At 40.4% G+C, this 20,767-nt stretch overlaps 1 protein-coding gene and 1 pseudogene across 1 annotated transcript in view; both read left to right on the top strand.

Moving 5' to 3' along the window:
- Window positions 1–16,017, top strand: part of Ptgr2 (prostaglandin reductase 2) — a 30,232-nt gene extending 14,215 nt beyond the window's left edge. Inside the window, exons 4-10 of the mRNA XM_005409413.2 lie at window positions 6,465–6,656; window positions 9,524–9,694; window positions 10,900–11,109; window positions 12,236–12,357; window positions 13,217–13,304; window positions 14,322–14,361; window positions 15,781–16,017. Coding sequence (XP_005409470.1) covers window positions 6,465–6,656; window positions 9,524–9,694; window positions 10,900–11,109; window positions 12,236–12,357; window positions 13,217–13,304; window positions 14,322–14,361; window positions 15,781–15,854 — 897 coding nt within the window. The 3' untranslated portion in view covers window positions 15,855–16,017. The remainder of the gene's footprint in view (window positions 1–6,464; window positions 6,657–9,523; window positions 9,695–10,899; window positions 11,110–12,235; window positions 12,358–13,216; window positions 13,305–14,321; window positions 14,362–15,780) is intronic.
- Window positions 16,018–18,198: 2,181 nt separating this feature from the next.
- On the top strand, window positions 18,199–19,905 carry LOC106147151 (annotated as a pseudogene).
- Window positions 19,906–20,767: the final 862 nt, after the last annotated feature.

Below are 20,767 nucleotides of genomic sequence, written 5' to 3'. Positions count from 1 at the left end.
CAGGCAGGCACTGTGCCACTGAGCTAAATCCCCAGCCCTATTCTTAATTTTAGAGTGAGAGCTTTCAGTTTTTGTCCATTTAGTCTGATGTTGGCTATTGGTTTGCCATAGATGGCTTTTATCAGATTGCAGTAAAGACAGTCTATTCCAATTTTCTGTAGGTTTTTTTTTTTATCACAAATGGGTGTGGACTTTGTCAAATGCTTTTCTGTGTCTGTTAAGATGATTGTGTGTTTTTTTCTTGGTTCTGTTAGTGTGATGTATTACATTTATTATTTTGCATATGTTGAACCATCCCTGCATTCCTGGATGAATCCTACTTAGTCATGATGTATAATCTTTCTGAAGACTTTCTGGATTCTGTTTGCCAGTATGTTATTGAGGATTTTTGCATCTATGTTCATTAGGGAGATTGGCCTGTAGTTCCCTTTTTGGTTGGGTCTTTCTCTGGTTTTGGTATTAGGGTAGTGCTTGCTTCCAGGAATAAATCTGGGAGTATTGCTTCCCTTTCAATTTCATTAAAGAGTTTGAAAAGTAGCAGCATTAGATCTCCTCTAAATTTCTTGTAGAATTCAGCAGTGAATCCGTCAGGGCCTGAGCTTTTCTTTGTCTGTAGCTTTTAAAATTACATCTTCAATTTCAGTGACTGATACTGGTTTATTTAGAGTTTTTATATCTTCTTTATTCAGCTTTGGTAATTCATATGTATCTAGGAATCAGTCCATTTCTCCTGTGTTTTCCATCTTATTAGAAAACAGGTTCTTGGGGCTGGGGATTTAGCTCAGTGGCAAAGCGCCTGCCTGGCAAGCGCAAGGTCGTGAGTTTGGTTCCCGGTACCGGAGAAAAACAAAACAAAAAAAAAGAAAACAGGTTCTTGAAGCAGATATTGATGATCTTCTGGATTTCTGCAGGATCTGCTGTGATTTCACCATTTTCATTCCTAACTGCATCTATTTCAGTCTTTTCTTTCCTTTTGGTAAGGTTGGCTACGGGTTTGTCAATTTTATTTAATCTTTCAAATAATCAATTCTTTGATTCATTGATTCTTTGTATTGTTTTCTTAGTCTCAATTGTATTAATTTTGGCTTTGATGTGTATAATTTCCTCCCTCATATGCACTTTGGGTTTAGCTTGCTCTTCTTTTTCTAGAAGCTTGAGGTTCAACATTAGGTTATTTATTTGAGCTTGCTTTGTTTTTCTGATATACGAGTTCACTGCTATAAATTTCCCTTGTAGGACTGCTTTCCTTGTATCCCATAAATTCCAGTAGGTCATATAGGCATTATTATTTACTGTATAAACTGTCTAATTTCTTCTTTAATTTCATCTGTGACCCATTGGTTGTTCAGGAGGGTGCTATTTAATTTCCATGTGTTTATGAAGTTCTTGTGGTTTCTTTTGCCATTGATTTCCAATTTCATTGCACTGTGGTCTGATAATATGCATGGGCTTATTTCAGTTCCTTTGCATTTACTTGAGCATGTTCTATGTGCTAGTGTGTGGGTCTGTTTTGGAGAACATCCTCTATGCTGTTGAGAAGAATGTGTATTCTGTTCTTGTTGGTGAAACACTCTGTAGATACATACTAAGTCCATTTGTTCAGAGGTTTGGCTTAGCTTGCATAGTTCTTTGTTGATTTTTTGTCACATTGATCTGTCTATTTGTGACAATGGTGTATTGCGGTCCCCCATCACAATTGTAATAGTGCTTATGTGATTTCTCGTATCTGTTAGCATTTGTTTTATATAGTTGGGTGCACTAGTATTTGGTATAAATATATTTATGATTGTGCACTCTTCCTCTTGTATTGTTCCCTTTACAAGGATGTAGTGACTGTCTTTGTCCCTTCTGATCAGTCTTGGTGTGAAGTCCACTTTGTCTGCTTTTTCTGGGTTCCTGTGTCATAGAATATTGTCTTCCTTCCTTTGGTTTTCAGGCTATGAAGCTATTTTTCAGTTAAATGTGTTTCTTATATGTAGCACATTGTTGGATCTGGCTTCCTGATCCATTCTGCCAGTCTCTTTCTTTTGATTGGTGAATCAAGACCATCCACATCGATGGTTACAAATAATATGTATTGATTTATCTTTGTCATATTACTTTTCTGTTGTTGGTTCCCTTTCTTTCCCTTCTGTTTAAATGCTTGCCTTGCCTGGTGGATTCATTGTATTGGGATTCTTGGAATTGTCTTTGTTGTCTTTTTTCTGTCTTTTTTTTGTTGTTGTTTTTTTGTTTTTTTCCAGTACCGGGAATTGAACTCACAACCTCGCACTTGCCAGGCAGGCGCTGTGCCACTGAGCTAAATAGCCCCTTGTTGTTTTTTTTCCTAGAATATGCTTTAGAACTTTTTTAGAGTGTGGTTTGTTGGTCATAAATTTCTTGAGGTGTTCTTTTTCATGGAAGTATTTTCTTTTTTTTTTATCAATTTTGAAAGATAAGAACATTAATCTGCATTGGAGGTTGTTTTCTTTTAGGTCTTGAAGTACTTCACTTGAAGCTCTCTTTGACTTGAATATTTATGTTGAGAAGTCTGTTGTGATTCTGATGGACTTTCCTCTTTATAGGTAATTTATTTTTTTTCTCTAACAGTTTTTAATATACTGTTCTTGTATGAATTTTGAGAATCTTGAGTATATGCCTTTCTTTTCTGATCATGACTATTTGGAATTTTATTGACCTCACTTACTGTATCTCAAGTTCTTTGGAATCTTTTTTTTTTTTTTTTGATACTGGCACTCAAACTCAGGACCTCATGCTTGCCAGGCAGGTACTGTGCTACAGAGCTAAATCCCCAGGCCCTGTACCTCAAGTTCTTTTTCCATGCTTGGAAAATTTTCTGCTATTACTTCTGTGAACAGGTTTTTTTATGCTCTGTGTGCTATCTTTCGAATCTTCATTGTTTCCTGTTGTTATTATTTTCTTTTTTTGGTACTGAGAATCAAACTCAGGCCTTCCTGCTTGCCAGGCAGGTGCTATGCTACTGAGCTATATCCCCAGCCCTTTTCAGTTAATTTTATACTAGTCATTTGTGCATCATCTAGCACCACTTGGATTGTTTTTTCATAGTCCCTTGCTATTTTTAGGAGGTCTTTCATTTGATGATCACAACCACAGGCCTGTCATCTATTTTTTTTTTTTTCGTCTTTTTGAGACAGGGTCTCGCTCTGCACTTCATCTGGCCTTGAGCTCACTTTGTAGCCCAGGCTGGTCTCGAACTTACAATGATCCTCCTGCCTCAGCCTCCCAAGTGCTGGGATTACAGGCATGCGCCACCACGCCCGAGTGGGCCTGTCATCTGGATCTGAGGCTCTGTTTTCACATTGGTTGACTCTGCTTTATATACTTGCAGTAGAATTTTTAATGTCCTGGATTTCTATATAAGTCTGTTTTATGGAATCCAATTATCTTCTATGTTGGCCATTCATTGTTTCCATTTCTTTCCTAAGCTCCTCCGTTTTTTTTATCTGTAGCTACTCTAGATTCACTAATCATTTCCTTCATTATGGTTGTCATCTCTTTAATTATCTCTGTTTTGTGTTTGTCAAGAGATTTGTTGATAAGTTTTGTTACTTCTGCCACCACCATTTTATAAAATTCAGGGTTTTGGGCCGGGGATGTAGCTCAGTGGCATATGCGCTTGCCTGGAAAGCCTAAGGTCATGAGTTTGATTCCTGGTACAAAAAATAAAATAAAATAAAATTCAGGGTTTTAATTTCTTCTGGCTCAATCCCCTTTGATTCACCTTAAGCAACTTGGGGTTATGGGTTGCATGTTGCTTCTGTATTTTCTGATTTTCTATGTTTTTAAAATTTGTTTTCTGCCTTGAGGTTTATAAATTGCTTATGGTAGATAGCTTTATTACTAATATCGAGACCTATTTAGGAAATGACTTCATTTAAGAGATGTCTTCTAGGCAGAGATGGCTTTGGGCTTTTGAATCTGTCCCAGTTTCTTAGGGATGAAACATTGCTGCCTATTTGGCCTAGCACCCTGTTGGTTGGCACTAGACTACAATATTGTTTATGAGCCCCCCCAGACAATGTAAGTATTGGCATACAAGGGAGACAAATTGATCATGACAACAGTGTCATCTTGGCTAAAGTAGAATTAATAACAATAGCATCAGATACAGACTGGAAAATAACAAACTGTGATAACTATTAATTTGCCAACTTTAACCACAGTTACAACATTTATAGGTATATAACAAGATCTAAGACAAATCAGAAGATTATAATAGTAAATATCTAGTCATTAGAGTGAGTTTACCCTAAGGGGAGAAAATTTAAAAGGTATAAGAGGAAAAATAGAAAAGAAAAAAGAAGACAATTAGATTAGAAACAAGGCTCAAGGACAAGGGAAGATTACTCAAGCCGTGGAGACTGGTGAAGAAGACAAGAGCAAAACACAGAAGGAAAAAGTCAAAAAGAAGAACAAAACAATAAAATCTAATTAAAAAGGAACAAAACAGAAAAACTAAAACAAGAGCTGGGCATGGTGATGCAGGACTATAATCCCAGCGCTCAAGAGGCTGAGGCGGGAGGATCTCCATGAGTTCGAGCCCAACCTGGGCTGCATAGTGAGTCTAGGCTGGCCTGAACTACATAGGGAGACCCTGTCTCAAAACAAAACAAAATACAACACATAAAAACCCTAAACTAAACTAAAAACAATGTTCATACTCACGAAAAAGCAAAAACAACAACAAAAATTTTTCCTATTCTTAACCTCCATTAAACCTGCTCCTACACAAAATACAAATGAACATCAACAACAAAAAAACCCCAAAAGCAAAAAAAAAAGAAATGTCCCTGTGATTTCAAGCCTGTGGTTATCTTCTGGGGTCTACAGTTCTGTGTTGGTGTCCAGTTCTAGGTGTGACTGCTCTGGCTGGTAGACAAGGGAGGCAGTCAGAGCCCAGCTTCATGCTGGATAACCCCAGTAAGCCTGCAGTGGGATTAGGGGAGGGTGCCAGTTCTGATACTTTTGAATCCACAGAAGTTCAGCCTAGTCTTGTCCTCTGGTTGTGAGGTTGGGCCCCGAGTCATTTAGCCTGCAATACTCTGGGTGTCTCTTGCTGGCCTGATCATGGCTGCCACTCACTGTGGGATTTCAGTACTGGGAGCCCTGAGATGAAGTCAGTCCACAGTTCCTCCAAGTCCCAGGTTCAAGTGGCTCCTCCCTAATAGGATGTGTAACCAACACTGTCTCCAGGGGACACTGTCGTTGCTTGGACTGGAGTCACCAGCTGTGGTAATGTACAGCATCCACTGCTCCGTTTCACTGCTGCATTTCCCGCTGGAAGCCTCTGGAGTCCGATGCCCTCACTGTGTCTGTAGATTCCATCCTCCTTTCTCATGCCACAAGCCAGGAGCAGGGAGAAAGTGCAGATTTCCCCCGCCTTGTTCTGCATTGAGGTCTGTCTCTTTACATTCTGTGTGGGCTGCAATTTTCCCTTCAGATCCTTGCTAGGTTCTGGGGATCTACCTCCCTCCTTTTCTTCCCCAAGTTGTTAATTTTCCAGTGTCTAGAGTCTGAAACTTGGAGAGGTTGATTTATTGCTGTTTACCACATTGCTATTTTCAACAAAGTCCTTTAATCTGTCTCGGGTTGATATTTTTATATAGTGCAAGTCTAATTTCATTTTTCTGCCTGTGGATATTGTTTTCTCAGTATTATCTTTTAGAGAAACTGTCTTTTCTTCATTGTGTGCAACTGGCCTCTTTATTGAAAATCAGTTGTAAATGTGTGGATTTCTTTCTTGACTCTATTCTATTCCATCGGCCTGTGTGTCTCTTTTCTAAGTAAGTACTATGCTGTTTTGACTACTATAATCTAATTTCAAAACATTACTAAGTTATTTTTTACTTGTTTATTTTTGAGGTGTCAGGAATGGAACCCAAGGTCTTGAGTTTCCTAGGCAAGGGCTCTACCACTGCACTACATCCCCAACCCATACTTAAATCCACCCCTCTTTTTTTTCTTCCTCCAATACTGGGGATATAATCCAGAGTCTTTACACTGAGCTACTTTGTGTGTGTGTGGTACTGGGGATTGAACTCAGGGCCTTGTGCATGCTAAGCAAGCACTGTACCACTAAGCTACAGCCGCAGCCACACTGAGCAGCTTCTGCAGCCATTTTTATTTGTATTTTGTGACGGAGTCTTGCTAAGTCACTAAATTGCCTAGGCTGGCCTTGAACTTGTAACCAGCCTCTCAGAGTGTTTGGACTATAGGAATGTACCCAGCTTTAAATTCCTTTTTAATTGTACTTCTTTACTTATTAGAAAAGTGCATTACTTTTCAAAATAAAAAGTTAATGAAGAAATTAAAATACATGTTATTTGTTTGACTAACACTTTTGTTAACATTACTTATATACTCTTCTTTTAGTCACTGAGTGAATTAGTAAACTGTGGCTCCGAACCCAATGAAGTTGTCTTAATCATGCGTTCTCTCTCCAGCGCTGTAAGATGAATGAAGACACAGGCACTGACTACATAGCACCGTGGCAGCTGTCTCAGGTGGCCGACGGGGGAGGTGTTGGAGTTGTGGAGGAGAGCAAGCATACGAGTTTGACTAAAGGCGATTTTGTGACCTCTTTCTATTGGCCTTGGCAAACCAGGGCTATTCTGGATGGAAATAGCCTTGAAAAGGTGATGTATAATATAAAGTATCTAGTTTTTACCGCCCCATAATTCTTACTGTCTACACATGGTATTTGCTTTCGTTTGTTATCAGGGAAAAAATTAAAGCATACATTTCTTTTAGCTCACTGCCAAAATGTGGAGAGCCTTTGTTCCTTGTCCTCTGTTGGCTATGACTGTATGTGACAATTTGTAGATGACCAAAGAATGTTGTTGTTTTCCACTTTTTTCTTTCTCAAATAATATGTATAATATAAAAATATTTTATACTAAGTACTAGAATTTCCTCTGTAGCCAGACATAGTGGCACACACCTACAATCCCAGCACTCTGGGAGGCTGTGGCAGCGGGATCACAAGAACGATCACAAGAGTTCTAGCCCAGTCCTGTCAATTTAGCAATTTAGTGGGACCCTCTCTCAAAAAATATGGAAATAAAAAATTTTATTTTTTTTTTACTTAAATTTTTTTTGGTAACAGGAATTGAACTCAGGACTTTGTGCTTGCCAGGCAGGCAGTGTGCTGCTGAGCTATATCCCTGGCCCTAAAAAATTTTTAAAGGTCAGAGAATATAGCTCAATGCAGAAATCCTGAGTTTAACCCACAGTATCACCAAAAAAGAAGAAAGTCTCCCTATACGTAGATACATTAAAGTTTCCTGAGAAATAGCCACCTAAGAAATTAATTTACTTTATGATTGAAATCCCATCTCATGTTTGAAATCCAGAGTTCACTTCAGCTCTGAGGTTGAACTATGTGAAATTGCCAGTATTTCCTTTGACCTAAAAAAATGGCAGCTTCATGTAATTCTGCTTAACTGATGTATTATCTAGACATTATTCTATGTCTCTATACCACAGTTTCCTCAGGAGCAAAATGCAAATAATAGTTATCTCATAAGTAGATGTAAAAATTAAGTGTGACTGTTTGAAAAAAAGCTTTGTAATTTTTTTTTTCTTTTTTTGTTTTTTTTCTGGTACTGGGAATCGAACTCACAACGTCATGCTTTCCAGGCAGGCGCTGTGCTGCTGAGCTAAATCCCCAGCCCCCAAAAAAACTTTTTAAAATTTTAATATTTTTACTATTGCAAATTCTTAATGTGTTTCAAAAAGTTGCTAAAAAAAGAAAAAGTTGCTAATACCAAAATGGAATCATTATTGCCAAACCCTAACATGGGGTTGGGAGGCTGTGCAGGAAAACCCCTAGTCAATATATGCCTGTGATAAGAACAGTTACAAGGACTCTAAAAACCTCAGGCTTGTACAAAGCTACTGCAGCCTTGCAAAAATACTACTTCTACAGAAGAGATGCCTTTGCATCAACTTACCCCACTAGTGCACTGGTGCCAGCCAGCTTCAGTCATCCTGTAACGGGGAATAGTTGTTTCAAAACAACCAGTGCAGCTTCCCTTGTTTGGCCTTTAAAAATCCTTGCATTCTTTTGCTTCTCTGGCTGTGGCCACAGTTTGTCACGGCTTGCGTATCCTAGATTGCAGTCCCTTGCTGTTACAGCATAACTGTTTCTGGAGAGCCATTCTTTCTGTCACTCAGGTTATGTCAAAAGTGGCTAAGATACAAATGGTATGCAAGAGATGTCACACAATAATTTGTCAACTTAGTGTTTCTAATTACATAGACTTAACTAGAAATTTCTTTTGGGAAGTAAAAAAGGAATATTCAGCAGCTAAAGTTGTGACTCAAAGCTCTTAAAAACCTTGGAATTTCCTGTGTGATAGAAATTTCCTGAATGGTAGGAATTTCCTGTGTGACAGGAATTTCCTGTGTGATGACAAGCCCCTTTCTATCATATCTGAGTTTACGTTAATGAGGTGGTAGTGTGGGGTACCTAGATAGTCTCAGGCTGGGCTGGTCAACGGAAAGACTAACTGAGTAGAAGGGGGCATTTCTCCTGCCTCATGTTCCTGAGTACCTGGGAATGCAGATATGTGCCACTACATTTGGCCTTGAGTTGATTTTTATGGATAAATGTTTACTTTCCATGGCTCAGAGATTAAAAACCTTTCTAGCTTGGCGTGGTGGTGCATGCCTGTAATCTTAGCATTTGGGAGGCTGAGGCAGGAAGATTGCTGCAAGTTCGAGGCTAGCCTAGACCTCGCATAGTGAGTTCAATTTTAGCCTGAACTACATAGTAAGACCCTGTCTCAAAAAAACCAACCAAACAAACAAACAAAACTTTGCAACTTTGCCTAGTATTTTCCTAATAAGCATTTCCTGTCTTTTGATATACATAGGTCATTGACAAAAAGTAATATTCATTTTTTAAATGTAAGAATTATTTTCCAAGTTTTTAAAATATAGAGAACAATAATTATATTTTACTGTTTATAAATAGATTATAGAATTTTAACAAGACTGAAAAATGCTTTACTGTTTTAAAAAACCATAATGGGTTATAGTCTGTTTGGACTACCATAGCAAAATACCACAGGCTGGGTAACTTTGCCATCTGGGCTGTATTTTCTACTCTGAAAGCTAGAAATCCAAGATTAGGGTTCTGAAAAATGTTGATTCTAGTGAGGTTTCTCTTCCTGGCTTGCAGATAGACACCTTTTCACTATCCTCAAGATCTTTGGGGCGGGGGTGGGGAGTTGAGGGGTGGGTAGGGGTGGGGGGTGTCTCCTATGTTTCTTCTAAGGGCAGAAGTCCTATTGATTTAGGGCTCCACCCTTATGACCTCTTTTAACCTTAAATGTCTCCTGAAAGGCCCTACCTGATACAGTTACATGGGAGGTGAGGACTTTAACATATTAACTTGGAGATAGGGACACAATTCAGACCGTAACAGGTAGTCTCTACCTTGCTGCCTAAAAATAGGAATTGCAAGTATTATGCTAAAAGGAGGTATATTTTCTTTCAGGTAGATGCACAACTTGTGGATGGACACCTTTCATATTTTCTTGGAGCTATAGGTATGCCTGGTTTGACTTCTTTGATTGGGATACAGGAAAAAGGTCATATAATTGCCGGATCTAATCAGACAATGGTTGTCAGTGGAGCAGCAGGTGCCTGTGGATCCTTGGCTGGACAGGTAAATGCTGAGAATTATTTTAGTCATTATGAATCTCTGGATACATGTACATGATTTACAGTATGAAATTAAATTTATATCCTGATTATTTCACACATTTCTGGTAGAAATGGTGTTATTACTTAGACTCTGTTAGTAATAATACTATGAAGAATATAGATTTTTGTGTTTCATTCTCCATTAACCAGAAATAGATTTGGTAAATGTTAGAGCATTGCTGTCATTCATGTAAGGATGAGAATCAGAGAGATCTGTCTGGAATTCCATTTAAGTAAAAAACTAACAAGTGGCTGAGGGTGTAACTAAGAGTATAGCCTGTGTGCCTGTGCAAGCATATGTGAGGGCTAGGGTTCAATGGCCTGCAGCCCCCTGCCCCTGCAAACACAAACTCTTCTGTATTTATTTTGTTTTTTTTGAGCAAGGTCTTGCTACATAGTTCAGGCTGGTCTTGAGCTCACTGGATAGCCCAGGTAGGCCTTGAGTTCAGGGTGATCCTCCAGCCTCAGCCTCCCAAGTGTTGGGACTACAGTGTGCACCACCACGCTCGGCTACAAACTCATTTTTTAAAGAAATAACCTCAAGTAAGAAAGCATTTATTGCCAGGCATGGTGGCCCACACCTATAATCCCTAGCACCATGGGAGGCTGAGGCAGAGGATCCTAACTAAAGTCCAGCCGGGCAGCCTAACAACTTGGTGAGACCTGTCTCAAAAAATAAAGGGCTGATGATGTAGCTCAGGGCAAGGGCTCAAGCTTCAATGCCGAGGACTTCTGTAATAGAGAAACAACATTTATTCTGGGCATATAGTCATATTTTGATAGAACTTTACAAAGTGCATTGTTTTATGAGTAATAGTCTTTATACTGTAGAAACTATTAAAACAAAATGTTTTCTTTTGATCCACACAGGCCTAAAAAATACTGAATTGTAAGGTAGTGGTGTTTGGGGTCTGATTGTTCCTTATGTAAGATCAGATTTAAATCATGAATCTTTTACTGAGTAATTTTATTCAGTGTTAAGTTTCTGAATGAGGACACTGTCTGTCCTCATTTCTCTAGCTTTCAAATTTTCTTTTAGCCGAAACCAGTGTGATCTCCCTAACCTGTGAGGAGTACCCTCAGCTGCTTGTCATAGCTTGCATGTTTGCACAGTTACGTGTTTAAATGTGACAATATAAACCATTTCATTAAAAAATTTCCTCCTAGATTGGCCATCTGCTGGGCTGTTCCAGAGTGGTGGGAATATGTGGGACACAGGAGAAGTGCCTCTTCTTGACCTCAGAACTGGGCTTTGACGCCGCAATTAATTATAAGAAAGGGAGCGTGGCGGAACAGCTCCGAGAATCATGCCCAGCGGGAGTGGACGTTTACTTCGACAATGTTGGCGGCGACATCAGTGACACAGTGATCAGTCAGGTGTTCACGGACTTATCTCTAACAGATCTGAATGCATCACTTCATTTGTTTGGATGTCTTTTTACCTGATACTGAGGGGGAAGATAAAGTTGTAGGATTTATTGTACTTATTATTACCTTTAAGTGATAGCAAGAACTTGCTGACACCTGCTTTCATTTGCTCACAGCCTTGTACTGTGAGCTTCAGTGTCAGTTCTTGCCTAGCAACACATTTTTATCTTCAATTTATTTTTGTGAAAAATGACATCTAGTAGCTATAATCCCTCAGGATGGTCACAAGCGCAAGATCCACATGGGCAGCTCAGTGAGTCCCTGTCTCCAAATAAAGAAGTCTGGGGAAGTAGCCATGGCAAGTGTGAGACACCTGCTTCAATCTCTAAAAAAAAAAAAATTAAGGATGCATTTTTAAAATACTAAAGTTCTGTGCTGGGGATATAGCTCAGAGGCACAGCACCTGCCAGGCAGTGCAAGGTCCTGAGTGTGATTCCTGGTAGCAAAAAACCCTGAAGTTCTGACCCCTAACTCCCTATCATCCAGCTCACAGCCATAGTCCCTTACTTTTGTTTTCACAGAGTATGGGTATCTATGTGTTTTTATTAATAATGTTATAAAATGAGCTATTAACTGCATATTCCTTTCCTATATATAAGATTATCTGCAATTAAAAAAAAAAAAGATTATCTGCAGTTGAGGTTTTATTATTTAAATCCATTGCCAGGCATGGTAGCACATGCCTGTAATCCCAAAACTTGGGAGGCTGAGGCAGGAGGATCACTAGGAGTTCAAAGTCAGCTTGAAACTACATAATGAAACCCTGTCTCAAAAAATCTAAATAAATAAATAATCAAAGAAATGCACTACTAATGATAAAAGTAACAATGACAACTAATACAATTCTTTTATTGAGTGCCAAACTTCATTTGCCTTTATATTCCTTTGAAACAGACTTATATCTAGCTAATTAAAACTTACGTACATTTAATGGGTATATCTTCAAAACAAACTCAGTAAATTGGCAATAAAGGATTAAATATGATGGTCAAGAAGTCTGTCACTGAGACAGCCATAAAAGCAGCAAACAGGAAAGTCATCTGTCTAGAGCATAAGCCTGTTTTTCTCTGTGCAGATGAATCAGAACAGCCACATCATCCTGTGTGGTCAGATTTCTCAGTACAATAAAGATGTGCCTTATCCTCCCCCGCTCCCGCCCGCCATAGAGGCAATCCAGAAGGACAGAAACATCACAAGGTGCGTTTCTTCCCTTTGCCCTTACGCCAGATTCCAGGGGCTTACATGTCATAGATGTATATGGAATGTACTGTCCTTCAGAGACAGATTTTCCTTATCTAGGAAAACTTGAAAATATATACTTTTTAAAAAAAATTTCATTGTTTGAGACAGGGTCTCACTGTGTTGCCCAAGCTGGCCTGGAACTGTTTTTTTTCTAATTTTTAGTCAGATTTTATTGGTACCTTTTAGATGTACATAATGATCTCATTCATCATAGAGAATTTGTGCCTGACATAACTTGGTTCCTTTTGCCCCATTCCCTTCCCCTCCTTTCAACCCCTCCTCCCCTTCCCATTTAGGAAAGCTTTATTTCCATTTTTTCCTTCTTTTCTCATTTTTTTAAACTTTTCCCTTCTTTCCTTTCCCCTTCCCTGCTCCCTTGTTCCCCTCCCGTTTGAACATCTTGTCCCTGTTTTGCAATACTTACTACACATTTTGGCCCTTATTTACAGAAAGCAAATACTTTTAAACTGGTTCAATGTTTAGGTTTTGACTAACGAGCACCCTGAATGAGTGACTTACCAGCTTTGACTGGGCAGAGTCAGATCAGGTGAGGGTGGAAAAAGGATGTTATTTACAAAGAAAAAAATATCACAGTGCAGTACTGTGGTCAAATAGGGCTACTGACACCGGGCAGACATAAACAGAAGTCTGCTCTACTTACATTTATAGCCATACCTAAAACTGTATCTGACCAGATGTGCAGCTAAATCCATTGTCTGAAGGGTTTTTAGGGTTAACACGGATTAGCACTCTGGAGTGATCTGAGGGCTCTCCTTCCTTGTCTCTGATCATTACCCTTTCCTTCTCACGGCAGGGAGAGGTTTCTGGTGTTAAATTACAGGGATAAATTTGAGCCTGGCATTCTGCAGCTGAGCCGGTGGTTTAAAGAAGGAAAGCTAAAGGTAACACCTTTTCTTTTCTTTCCCCCCACAGTCGGGGATGGCACCCAGGGCCTCATGCATACTATGCCAGGACTCTACCCCTGAGCTGCATCCCCAGCCTTAGAAGTCACTTCAATTCTTTATCATTACAGTTCTTGTTACTCGGTGTATTTTTGTATTATTTGAGCTTATTGGAGCAAATATTTGTTTCATTATAAAAAATTTTTCTACAAAAGAAATGTGTACTGAGTACATAAATTATTAATCTGTGATTCAGAGACCTAGACCTTGGATGCTGTCAAAACCTGTAAATGAAAGTTTTGGGGTATGTGCTTATATTTTAAAAAGTGTATAGCTTTTGATCTGTTAATTATGTAATATTAGACAATGGGAATTATAGGGTTTCATTGGGGAAAAAAAAAGACGACTTTTTTTTGGGGGGGATAAGGTCTTGCTGTATACTTGAGGCTGGTTTTGAGTTCACTGTGTAGCCCAGGGTGGCCTCAAACTTGCAGGGATCCTCCTGCCTCAGCCTCCCGAGTGCTGGGATTACAGGTGTGCATCACCATGCCTGGCAATAATGGAAATTTTTAAAGAATTTTATTTTATTAGTACATGTTGCAGAACATGCATTTTACAGTCATTTTGGGGACTAGAACTGTAAATATAGAACATCTGTTTCTAGATGTAAGACTCTAATTAGTGTTGCTTTCTTTTGCATAAATTGAAGCCATTAAATAGAAACATTGCTGGGGATGTAGCTCATTGGCACAGTGCCTTGCTTGGCAAGCACAAGGTCCTGAGTTCGATTCCGGGTACCAAATAATAATAATGATAATAATAATAATAATAATATTAATAATAATAAAAAAATAGAAACACTGAAGTTTATTTTTTATTTTTTGGTTTTTCTCCGGCACTGGGAACCGAATTCACGACCTTGTGCTTGCCAGGCAGGCGCTTTGCCGCTGAGCTAAATCCCCAGCCCAGAAACACTGAAGTTTAAAGAATACTAAATCTAGCTATTTTGACTTACAGATCAAGGAAACTGTGATAAATGGATTGGAAAACATGGGAGGTAAGATGAATGCAGATTTATTGGTCAGATATATATGTTGGCTGCACAACTACCTTTCAGGTCTTTACTCCTGTGTATGTGTGTGTGTGGGGGGGTTGGGGGGTGGATGTGTGTGTTTGCTAGGGATTGAACCCAGGGCTTGGAGCATGCTCTACCCCTAAGCTACACCCCTACCCATTTTTTCTCTGTAGCAATTCTGGAGATCAGTGCTTTCTGAACATTTTATGTGGGTTTTGGTTTTTGTGTGCATGTGATGGTGGGGGTCAAACCCAGAGGTTTGTGCACACCAGGCAGGCACTCTTATCACTGAGCCCAACCTTTTTATTTTGTTTTGAGGTGGTCTCACTGAATTGCCCAGGCTGGCTTCAAACTTGAGATTCTCCTGCCTTAGCTCCCAAGTGTATTTCTTCTCTGCAAAATTGTCCTTTAATATAGTCAAACTCCATTAGAGTTCAACTTAGGACTGTTTGAGAGGTATTATTTTCACATTTCAAACTGTAAAATGTTCCTTTGGTTTTTCAAACAGTTTATAAAAACGTAAGGATTCAGAAAGTTACTTAGGGTCTAGGTAACTTTTTCAGATTAAATGATTGTGAGACATCATAAAATTAAGCAAATTTTCATTATTTAACTTTTTTTCTTTTGTTCATTTCCAATTTAGATAACAGTAATTTTTTAAAATGTTAACTGGGTTAGTTTGTGATGTAACTTGGTTTTACTTGAGGTTTTTGTAACATATGTAAGCAGCAGAGACCACCAGGTTTGTGTAAAGGCAACATGGCTTGGAATTTATTGTGCCAGAGTGTGATAAAACCTTCTGACCTGAACAAAGAGAAGTGTGTCCCTTTCATAGGGACGGAGCGAAGGCAGGGGACATTCAGCAGGAAGATCCCAATGAACATCTGTGGTTAAAGTTTTCTAGCAATGTTGCATCTCATTGGGCAGAGTCCTTTGAAGTTTCTGTTGTAAATTCTTGGGTGTCTCCAAATGTCTCCAGGACCTGCAGACTTCCTTGTCCTATCTTATCTCTTTTCCTGACAGCCTCAGTGCTGAGCTGAGTTCCCTGTAGACAGCAGTGCTTCTGCTGGCAAGCAGGCTGGGGGCTAGGAGGGTCAGGCCAGGTTGGAGAAGGACAGGCTTTTTCATGATAATTTCCATCTATGTTCACTATTAAAATCATTGAAGACCTGGGCAATAGGGGTACACATCTGTGATCCCAGCACTCGAGGGTGAGGCAGGAGGATTTCCATGACTTCAAGGCCTGCCTGGGCTACATAGCGGGATCCTATCTCAAAAAAACAAAATAACATAAAATCGTTGAAGACATCATTCAAAATAATTTTATGTGTTTGAACAACTGGTAAACAAGTATGATGGGGACATTTAGCTTTTTAGATAACTTTTTTTTTTCCTTTCCAGCTGCATTCCAATCCATGATGACAGGCGGTAACATCGGAAAGCAGATAGTTTGCATTTCAGAAATTTCTTTGTAATCTTTGTAAACTTTTTCATCAAAGAAATCACATTTTTTCCCCGTTGTACACAAAACATTGAAGAAACCTTTAAACAATCTAACAGTATGGAGCCAGGCATGGTGGAACATGCCTGAAATCCCAGCACTTGGGAGGCTGAGGCAGGAGGATCACAAGTTCGAGGCCAGCCTGGGCTACATAGTGAGTTCAAGGCCAATCTGAACTACATAATGAGACTGTCTCCAAGAACGAAAACAAAAAACAAAAAACCCAAAACCCTAACACTATAGATAGATTGACTTAAATGTGATCATATGTGATTTTTTTTCTTAGTGGCATAACCTAAATCTCTTCTATATAGATTTTCAGTATTATATGCACTCCGCATCTAACACATGATTATTTATAATAATAGATGGAAGGCAACATGATCTATTTTTTTTTTGTTAAAACTAATATTATAGACTAATTTGTATCAGATATTTTGAAACCACTGGATATTTGGTACAGCTGTTAATGGTTCATATAAAATAGATTTTTAAAAATGAAATAACATGTATTTAAAGTGGAATAAATATTCTGTTAATGTTAAGTGAGGAGGCACTTAGTAAACATTTGTTGAACTGGAAATATATTACATGATTCTTAAACTGAACATTAGTATAAAAGTAGAATTGGGGTGGCCATTCTGTATTGTAAATGGAAAAGGACTTAAAGGCATGCTATGACCAGGCGTGATAGACAAGCCTATCTCAGACCCTGTCTCAAAAAAGAGCTGGGAATGTGGCTTAGTGGTAGAGTGATTGTCTAGTATGCAAAGGCCCTGGTTCAACCCCCAAGACAAAGGCACACACATAAAGGTATGATGTATACATAGGGGCTAGAGACAGAGTAGGGGGGCTCAGACTTGTGGAACACATTTTGGTATAGAGCAGAGGCTTCGGGTTGGGAGTGATACGAGAAAATAAATAACTGGGATCAGTTGAGAGAGAGCATGAAACTAAATTTACATCCAGAGGATGATCTGTTTTGTCAGATAGTTTAGGCACAGATTAAAAACTCAATATATATTGACAGAAGCGTATCTTTATTTTAGGGTAGCAGGCACACTGCCAAATAGTTGTAAAGATGAGAGGTCAAGTAGATAGAGATATCACCTGGAATTTCAGGTCATTAAAGACAAAGGGGGCTGAGGGTGTAGCTCTGGGTGGAACGCTGCTTAGCATGCCAGTGTCTCCAGGTTCAATCTCTAGCAGCAAAACAGCAAATAAAACAAAAACAAAGACAGATGGAAGATACTTTGTGGTCACTCTTTAGCGTGTCTGTGGCTGGTTCCAGGTACTGATCCAAGGTCCTTCCCACTGAGCTACATCCCCAGCCCTTTTGTACTTTTTGAGACCCAGTCTCACTAAGTCAATAAATTGCCCAGACTGGGCTCCAATTTTTTTGGAGACAGGGTCTTGCTGTGTAGGTCAAGCTGGTCTTGACTTTACTATGTAGCTCAGGCTGGCGTTGAACTTGGTAATCCTCCTGGCTCAGCCTCCCAAGTGCTGGGATTATAGGCCCGCGCCACCACACCCGCTCCTTGGGCTCAAATGTGATCCTTTTCTCCTAGAGTGCAGGCATTATAGGTGTTCTCCCATGCCCCCTCCCCCATACTGGGGATTGAACCCAGGGCCTGGCTCCTGGCAAACCTTCTACAAGAGCTATATTCCAACATTTGTAGCAAGTAGATTCAAATGCTGCTTGTAATCACTCTAGTTTATTTCAGTGGCCTGTTTTTTATACTTTCTTGGACTATTTCCTTGTCTGAAGGTTAGCAGTTTTAAGACTTCTCTGTATGTTGATTAATTCCCAAATCTATATCTCCATTACTTAAACTCGTATCTCATTGGCACCTCAAACTCTGCTTATCTAAAGAATTAGTTTCAGGGCTGGGGATTTAGCTCAGTGGCAAAAGCGCCTGCCTGGCAAGCGCAAGGTCATGAGTTCGGTTCCCGGTACCAGAGAAAAAACCAAAAAAAAAAAAAAAAAAATTAGTTTCCCCTGAAAGGTTATTTGTATACCCAACTATGTACCCAAACTACTCCCTCACCCATGTATACACTGGATTACCTTTAACCTTCAAAGTGCCTTTTAAGAGAACTTCCATCCCCACGTTACTATTGTAGTTGACTGCCCTATTCTTTTGTACTGTAGCAAATATTTTAAAAGTTAGTGTTTTTGGCATCCGTGCAGTGCGTATGTATTAGCTAGACTAAAATTGTGAGCCGGGCGTGGTGGCACGTGCCTATAATCTTAGCACTCAGGAAGCTGAAGCAGGAGCATCGTTGAGTTTGAGGCCAGCCTGGGTACAAAGTGAGTTCAAGACCAACCTGAACTGCATAGTGAGACCCTGTCTCAAAAAGACAAAAAATAAAATAATAAAATTGTGGCAGTGATAAGACACCTTGTACTAACCCTCCCAAAGCCTCCCCCGCAAAAAGGGCCAAAAGATTCCTTGAGAAGAGAGAACCAAAACTTAGTGAAAATATTAAAAATGCCATGCTGATTAAAGGGGGAAGTGTAAAATGTAAAATCAAAAACAATTTACACAAGTACTGAAAAACCTGAATGTTTTGTTTGAAAACTATAAATTATGTTTTACAGTATGGTCTGAAAAAACCATACGGAGTTTTGTATAAAAAGGAAAATGTTACAAGACCATTTGTAGATCAGACTACTGGAATTCTTTTCACAGAAGTCAGATTGTTCTTTACTCATGTTTGGATCCCCTAAGAAGCTGCCCAATGCTCTAACAATAGGTCATACATATGACTACCAAGTGCTGGATATGACTGAATTAGGTATTGAAAACTTTGTGTCTCTAAAAGATACTAACAACAGTAAATGTCCTGAGGGAACGAAACTCATGTTAGTATTTGCTGGTGATGATTTTGATGTAACAGAAGACTACAGACGTCTGGAGTCTTCTTACTGGTCTCTTTGGAGGCCCTGCAGTAGCATGCATCCACGGCTGGGCTACAGTACGTTCTGCCCTTCCCTGCTCGGGAGAGGAAGGGTTATTTTTGAAGCTGTATGTTTTGCTGTTGAAGAAATACGGTTGCAGAATACCACAGATTGAGTTAGGAGATGGGACCGTCACTGGATCTGGTTCTGAGGTGGACACTCCTGGCTTCAGATGACCTTTATAAGTTATCTGTGAAAATGCCAAAACCTCTCAAGCCAAAGAAGACAAATATGTCCCATGATACTTTAGATAAAACATATGGAATGATTCATAATGCAGAAACAAGACCTAAGCAAACTACAAAGTGGGAAAATGAAGGGATTGAAGAAGCAACCTGTAGAAAGGATGACAGAAGGCCGGGAGAAAAAGTCAAAGAGAATTAAAAACAACAGAATTTAGCCAATGCCTACAGTCATAATAGTGTTTAGGGTTAGCTTGTTACTTGCTCTGCCAGATGTTGCTGTGCCATTTTTTTTATTTTTATTTTTTTGGTACCGGGAAATCGAACTTGGGACCTGGTGCTTGCCAGGCAGGCTCTTGTGCTGCTGGGCTATATCCCCGGCTCTTACTGTGCCATTTTCAGATGTAATATCCCTGCCCTCCCAAGACTCCTCCCTTGCTGTGTGAGGGGAGGAGGACCTCAACTGCCACTGGCGTTTTCATAAAGTTTTCGGGTGGTTAGGGAGTACATAAAGGGAGAATGCCATGCAGAACAGAGGTATCTCAAAGGAGCCTCGTACACCCTCCGTGTGAGCCACCTGGGAGGTTACCCCTCGCCTTCTAGTGTGCATCTGCATCCAGCTTTTATTTTTTGCTTCTCGATTATTTTGCCTGAAGCCCTACCAGTTAAGAGAATTGAGATTTGAAGTTTTGTGTTTTAAAATGTAGCTCTCTGAGAGTGATGTGCAATTCCTGACCATTGACACGTTGCCATATCATTCATTGATTAGAGTCTGGTCTTGGGACGGAGCTCAGCGTAGAGCACTTGCTTAGTATGTGGAAGGCCCCGGGTGCCATCCCCATACCACCACCAAAAAAGATTCTGCTTAAGTGCAGCCTCGCTGCCCTTCTCTGCGAGAAAGGGGAAATGGGATCGAACTGGTAAGTTTCAAGGCACAGGGTGCTTCAAGGAACCCGGGGGCCCCCAGCAGCCAAAGCCTGCTTGAAGGGCCTGGGGTGGGAGCAAGCCACAGCCTAGCTCTGCCTTGGAGTTTCTTCAAGACCGTCCCTCTGCCCGGGGAAGCGGGAAGATGCATTCTGCTTTCTCCTGCCGGTGCCGCACACTTGTTTATCCCGGCGGTAAATTCAGGTTCCTGGCTTGAGTTGTTGGAAAGAAGCGCCTATATTCCGTGCAAGCCAGTCACGTTGTAAAGCAGCGTAAGTGTATGTAAAGCACACCTCTACATGGTGGGGGACGCAGGGCACAGTTCCGTGCCCCACCCTCCCGCCTGTCAGCCGCTGGTCGTCAGATAGTACGTGTTTTATCTCTGACGATGTCTCCGTTGAGGTGCGGAGCAAAAGCTGGAGCGTCAGTTTCCCGTGTCCTCTCCCTTCTCTTGCGAGCACGTTCCCTTGCCGTGCTTCCCCCTGCTCCTTCCCAGGTGGGGGCTGTTCTCCCAGAAAAGGAAGGGCGCTCGCTGGTGTCCCCCGTAGGTACGTTTATGCACTTCGTCAAAGAACTAGACCGCTTTCTATCTGAAAAAAGTAGTTGTGAAGACGTCGCGCTCCAGGCGGCGGCACGCAGCCTGAAACTCAAGTGTACCAGCGCGCAGCCAGGACACGCAAGAGCCCTTCGCGTAGCGAAACGGAAGCCAGACCTCGGGGACAGCTCCGCGCGGGACTGCACTCGCGCGCTGTCCCACGCGCAGAGCGGAGCCGGCTGCGGCCCCCTCGGCAGCCGGGCTTGCGGACTGCGGGCCGCGGC

Source organism: Chinchilla lanigera, unplaced genomic scaffold (genome assembly GCF_000276665.1).
Source record: "Chinchilla lanigera isolate Chin_1 unplaced genomic scaffold, ChiLan1.0 scaffold00122, whole genome shotgun sequence".
Lineage (NCBI taxonomy): Eukaryota > Metazoa > Chordata > Mammalia > Rodentia > Chinchillidae > Chinchilla > Chinchilla lanigera.
Note: the sequence above shows the minus strand (reverse complement) of the source record. Positions and strands in the feature narration are given on the sequence as shown.